The sequence below is a fragment of the Pundamilia nyererei genome, unplaced genomic scaffold (assembly GCF_000239375.1).
Source record: "Pundamilia nyererei isolate P.nyererei 1_Seehausen unplaced genomic scaffold, PunNye1.0 scaffold00036, whole genome shotgun sequence".
Lineage (NCBI taxonomy): Eukaryota > Metazoa > Chordata > Actinopteri > Cichliformes > Cichlidae > Pundamilia > Pundamilia nyererei.
Genome location: NW_005187437.1, coordinates 38,175 through 44,586, shown reverse-complemented (window position 1 = coordinate 44,586; position 6,412 = coordinate 38,175). Strand labels below are relative to the sequence as shown.

General features: G+C 39.7%; 1 protein-coding gene across 1 annotated transcript in view; it reads left to right on the top strand.

Moving 5' to 3' along the window:
* The window catches only part of gopc (golgi-associated PDZ and coiled-coil motif containing), a 23,687-nt gene that overhangs the window by 2,952 nt on the left and 14,323 nt on the right, over positions 1-6,412 (top strand). The window contains exon 2 of the mRNA XM_005730171.2: positions 2,086-2,250. Coding sequence (XP_005730228.1) covers positions 2,086-2,250 — 165 coding nt within the window. The remainder of the gene's footprint in view (positions 1-2,085; positions 2,251-6,412) is intronic.

The following is a 6,412-nucleotide window of genomic DNA, read 5'->3' as shown; positions in this document are numbered from 1 at the left end:
TCAGGAGGATGCAGCCCATGAATTTGGACATGTCCAGAGTATAATCGCAGCCTTTGCGGTTAGAAAATTGCACTTGATCATGTCGCGATATTATCGCAAATGCGATATATCGTTCAGCCCTACTAAACATAACTTGTGTTTTGACAAAAATGTTGTGATTGTACAGTTTTGTTAGCTCAGCAATAGGACTGGGTATCATCACTGATTTCTAGAATTGATTCGATTCTGATTCACAAGGTCCCGATTCGATTCGATCCACGATTTCAATTAGATTTGAATCGGGGAAATTTTTCCTCAGAAATATTATAATTCTGATCATAATGTGCAATAATAACAGTGTGCAATACACATACACTTATTCTTCTTTTTTTATACTAAGTTAATATACTGTGTTGTTTGTGTTGCGTTGTGATGTGTCATATCGTGTCGTGTTATATGTAGTGCCGACGTAGGACAGTTTTCCAATTTCATTGTACTACTGTACTATGTATGACTGTGCAATGACAATAAAGAGTTATCTTATCTTATCTTATTTATCAGTACTGACACTTTTGAGACGTCATCAGAGGTGTAAGCATCACAGCAGATGCCTTTGTGTCAAAGTAACTGAGGATAAAACACAGAAAAACATGAAGGCCTGGCTTTTTATATCAGTTAACCTTAAAAATATTCAGCAGTAGAACAAAAACGGAAGAAAACCTGCTCGTGAAGCAGCGCAAAGTCACAGAGGCATTTTGCAATTTGTCATAATTTTAAAAAGCATTTTTTAAAAGTGTGATTTTTTTTTTTTATCGTGGTGGAAGAAAAACAGCAAAAGTAAGAGGGAATTCATGACTATGTTTAAGTGAAGCGGAATGTAAAGCTTAGTTTTGATCTTCTTTTGTTGCTGATTCAGTCAGTTTCGGTTGGAGAGTGTTGAAACAGCAGCTTCAGAACCCAGCACAAAAAAGGACGTAAACACAGAGCGTCGACCAGACGCAGCAGAAGCTGTGAGGTGTTGGCTTTCAGGTGAGAAAGCTGACATCTCACTGATTTTGATGCGTCAGGTCTGCGCTTTGTGTTTACATGTTTGTGCGGAATCCGTTTACCTGCACTCATTTACTGTTTTAGCTGTTTGGAGGTTGTTGAAATAGTTTTGTGAGCTTTAACCTGAGATTCGGGCGTTTCTGGCAAAATACATTTATATTTAAAAAGCAATTCAGAATTTTTATGAATTGCTTTATTCAAGCCAAAATCAATTTTAATCGGAAAATTGATTATTGAAACTCACCCCTACTCAACGTGCGTCTATTACAGCAGAAGGCGCAGGAAGGTCACCGCCTTTTCTGTCTGGAGTTGGCATGTTCTCCCTGTTTTTGCTACAGAATGTCTGTCCATGAATTAATGTCCCGAAGGTCAGGCAGACTTGGCTTGTGTGAAACGGTGTTTCATCTTTTCCGCCTCTTTAATTCAAGTACTAAATGACACATCTGCAGATCTTTTGATAAAGAGCTTTTAATAAACAAATACATCAGGGCTCTAGACTAACTTTTTGCCATGGTTGCACTGGTGCACCTAACTTTTTTTCTTAGGTGCACCAGTGCAAAAGGTAGCAGCAGCACAGAGTCGGTGCTGCGGGGCTTCAGCAGCACATTCAGCTACTCTAAGCAGCACCTTTATGATATGGGCATAATGTTGTCTGCTGTTGGCCACAGAGCCTTTCAGAGGTTTTTTTTTTTTTTTTTTACTCGAACAGCTGGTCGCAGGGATTTTTTTAGTCACATTATTGAGAAATTAGCCTGCATTTGCAACCAAATTGATTGCACTCTAGAGCCCTGGATATGTAATATGTTATTTTCTTTAAAGACCTTTAGAATACCACATGAATACATTGTTGTGCTAAATTTATGGGATCGTAATGTTTCCGCACAGTAACTAATAATTAATACTCATAAATTACAAAGAAAAAAAAAGTATGTACTGTAAGATTTGGGTTTTGCAAACTACGAAAACAGTGATGCTGTGATCTGAGACCCATGCCCCTCTAAACCACCTAACACATCTGCTTCCTGTGCCCCATCCCTCTGTTGTTTCCTTTCACTCTAGGCTCAGCTGGTAGACTTGCGCTCAGAGTTGACCGAAGCTAAAGCTGCACGGGTGGTGGCAGAAAGGGAGGTCCATGACTTGCTCCTGCAGCTTCATGCTCTCCAACTGCAGCTTCATGTCAAGCAAGGCCAAGCTGAGGAGTCGGATAGCATCAAAGATAAACTGGTAGGGAGAACGGCTGTAATACAGTCAATCAGCCTTTGTAATCATTTAACAATAGTAACAGAGTTACTGATTGGCTGCAGTGAGTGAAGATGACATATTTATTATACAATCATTGAGTAATACACTGTCACTGACAACCTAGTCTTCTGTTTTCAGTCTAAGATGTTAGGTACGTGTATCAGACATGCTTGCTGACATAGCATTACAGTGTACAGCTTAGTGATGCGCCTGTAATTAAAAAAGTCAATGTCATTCTTGTACTCGGACCAAGACATGTATGTTCCTTTGAGGTAACATTACAATTTCAAGAGAAATTTCATTCATGTTTACTCCTTTCGTCTTTCTACTCCAGGTCTTCTTACTGTTTTTCTGTCTTTCTAATGTCTTAATCAACAATAACACTCCCCGGCAAGCAGAATAACAACACTGTAAGCATACTGTAGTAGTTTCAGTGCTGTGGACAGGTGCCAAGTTCTGCTGGAAAACAGAAATAAACATCTCCATTAGGGGTGTGTATTGGCAAGAATCTAGCGATACAATATGTATCACAATACAGGGGAGACCATACGATAGATTGCGATACTAAAAGCCAGACACTATTTGTGTTTATTAAGACTGAATTTAAGTGTAGGAAAATTCACAGTAAACAGTCCAAACTGTTAAATGCTTGGCATGAGCTATCTCAACTAAAATAGAGGGATACATTTCACTGGAGGAAACAAAACACTCTCTCTTTAAGTTCAAAATGAATGGAGAAAAATTAACATCTGCCTTATCAGAAGCCATGTCAAATAAACAAACAAAAACAGCTTTACTGATATATCGACTATTTCTTTAACATGAAAAAAGTAAACAATGAAATGTTAACGTACTTATTGAGTACTTTTAAAATACTAATCCAAAAAATGCTCTCTGCAGCATCAAAACGAAGCACTTTTTTATGTTACCTTAACACAAACAAATATAAATCAAAAATGAAATTGCATGAAGAATTCATCTGAGTAAACACTGACAATATAAAGTGCTATTAAAATGAAGTGCTAATAAAAGAAAGTACAGCTCTGCAGTGTCCATCAATAGAACACTTTTTGTGCAACCTGAAAAGGGGAATTTGTTCACCTGTGTGACTGACGGTTCCACTGATCAGTTTTGTGATGTGCTGTAACAGTGGCCTACCATTCAGTGGCTCTCGAAGTCCAAGGGTCGCATGTCAAAGAAACTGTCTGTGCTGAGCTGAGACAGTCCAGCACTGTCGCTTTGCCTTCTTGATACAACTTTGGCAGAGTATGTCCGTGAAGTGTTGTCGGGAGGGAACAGTGCAACAGGGCTCCAGTGTTTTAATCATATTACAAAATTATTTATTCTCCACAGCACTCAGAGGGAGCATGTCTTTGCAAATAAAAACAAGTACTGACTGCGCTATCTTTTTTTTGTTGCATGAGTTGAAGTTGCTGGTAGTTTCGAAAAGTTAACTTCTTTAATTGTCCGTTAAACACCTCATTTCATTTTAAAATTAGAATTTGACCCTCCGTCGCTATTGTGTCTAGACACATGTACTTGTAAATTTGTTGTGTTACCCGAGTATTTGACTCTGGCGGTGAAGATTTTACAGACTGCATAGCTCTTGTCATAGTCTTTACTGTGCTTTCAAAGCTGATGGAGTCTCTTAGATGACTTGAGCCTGCTAACAGTTGTCTTTGGGCTCTGAGACAACTAACGTCTGCTAAGTGACGCTAGACTATAACACCCCTCAACAAGAATCAGTTATCACAGAGGCTAACTTTAGCCAGCTGAGAGATATAATCTCTCCAGCCTGTCCTGGGTCTGCCCCAGGGCCTCCTCCTGCTGGGACATGCCAAGACTAGAATTATTAACCTCCCTGTGAAAATTTGGCATTTTAAAAACTATTTCCCAAGTGACACTAAAGAGAGCAAAAATGGTGTCATGGTGCAAAACTAATTGTACAGAAATAGAATATGCTCTAGATCTAAAGGGTGCAATGTAGACAAAACATGTGTGTAATAAAACCTGAGTAAGTAAATTTGTTACTGCAGCATGTTAACTGAGCAGTAAGCGGATTGAAGGGGTGTTGTTAAGTAATCCAACATAGCAGGGGAAAGAAACTGTCCTTGTGGCGTGAGGTGTTGGTTGTGATTGACCACAGCATCCTGCAGCAATCTTCTTTGCCTGATTCAGTGTCCTGGAGGGTGTACAGGATTGCAGCCAGTCACCTCTTCAGTGCAGCGGATGATATGCTGCAGTCTGCCTTTGTGCTTGGTAGTGGCAGTAGCGTACCAGATGGTGATGGAGGAAGTGAGGATAGATTAAATGATGGAGGAGTAAAACTGCATCATCATTGACTTTGGCAGCTTGTATTTTTTTCCACCGATGCAGGAAGTACATCCTCTGCTGTGCCTTCTTTGTTAGTGAGCTGATGTTTAGCTCAAACTTTAGGTCCTGGGAGGTGATGGTTCCAAGGAAATTGTCATCTCCCTCCTATAGGCAGATTCATCTCCACCCGAGATGAGCCCGTTGAGTTTGTCATTTGCAAACTTAAGGAGTTTGACAGATTGGCAATAAGAGGTTCAAATGTTGGTGTACAGGGAGAAGAGCCGAGGAAAAAGTACAGAGCCCTGAGGAGAACAGGTGCTGATGCGTTGAAAGTGAGACATGCCTGCCTAGACAGCAATTCGGTGATCCTTCTGCAGGTGTAAGCGGGAACATTTGGCTGTGAGAGTTGTCTTGTAGTAGAGCTGGGAGGACGGCATTAAAAGTGGAACTCAAGTCCACAAACTAGCCTGATATAGGTTCCTGCAGAGTCCAGATGCTGGAGGATGAAGTGCAGTGCCATGTTAACTGCATTGACTACGGACCTATTGACTCTTTAGGCAAACTGCAGGGATCCAGGAGATGGGATAGTACCAGGTGCTCAAATGTCTAAATGACTACAGAGGGCAGAGCAGTCGGACTGTTTCTAATAACACTTTTCCACTTTAACTGAGCACTCAAAGTGCTCTATACGACTTGCCTCATTTGACCGTTCATATAAACACTTTGTTCTATGTTTTTTTTCTAAGTAAGTCCTTTTTATGGATGCACCGGCAAGCAACTTGGGGTTAGTATCTTGCCCAAGGGTATTTGGCGTGCAGGCTGGAGCAGCCATGTTGCTTAGTCTTAAAAGTAATATGCACCATGTTTGGAGGTCAAAAGGCACTGCCGCAAAAACACCATAGCCAGAGTGAAGTTTGGAGGTGGAAACATCATGATGTAGGGCTGTTTATCAGCATAAAACACTGGCACGCTTCATATAATTGAAGGAAGGATGAGTGGAAAAATGTAGACATTCCTGATTGAAAAAATCTGCTGCCATCTAAGGGTGGAGGCAAGTCAATGATCCAAAACACACCCCAAAGGAAACTGTCAAGTGGTTTCAGTGAAAGAAAATAAATCTGTTAGAATGGTCCGGTCCAATCAGCTGACCTGAATCCAACTGAAAATCTATAAGGAAAAAAAACCTAAAGCTCAGAGTTAATGGAAGTGGCCCACGGAGCCAAAATCACAGAAATGCAATTTCTCCATACGGGAGGTGTCTTGAAGCTGTCACCAACAAAGCTTTTTGGACCAAGTATTAAATGCATTTCAGTAAGTGTGTTCAATACTATTTCCCTCTGTCATTTCTCATTATTACACATAATGTCATTTATGGTTTGATTTCTTTGCATATGATGACTGGATGGGTTTTTACCAACATCTGGTGAGAGTTTCATGTCAGTGGGACCATCAAAAATATCTTAACTTATAAAATTGTTCAATACTTATTTTAGCCCCTTTATGTTAAAAATTTTTTCACAAAGTATAAATGGTTTAGGACTGTAGTTGGAGAAATGCAGGGCTGAAGGGGTCACAGATCGGATGTTGACCTGGTTCAGAGCAAGGTTATTATAGTCAATTAAAAACTAAAACTAGATGTAAAAGAAACATTATATTTAACTTAAATAAAAACTGCACATGCCCCACATACAGTAATTAAACAGATTAAAACTAACCTGTGAGAAATGCATATCCTTAATCCAATCCAATCCAACTTTATTTATATAGCACTTTTAAAAACAACAAGTTGACCAAAGTGCTTTCCAATAATAAAACAGAGATAGCAGTTAAA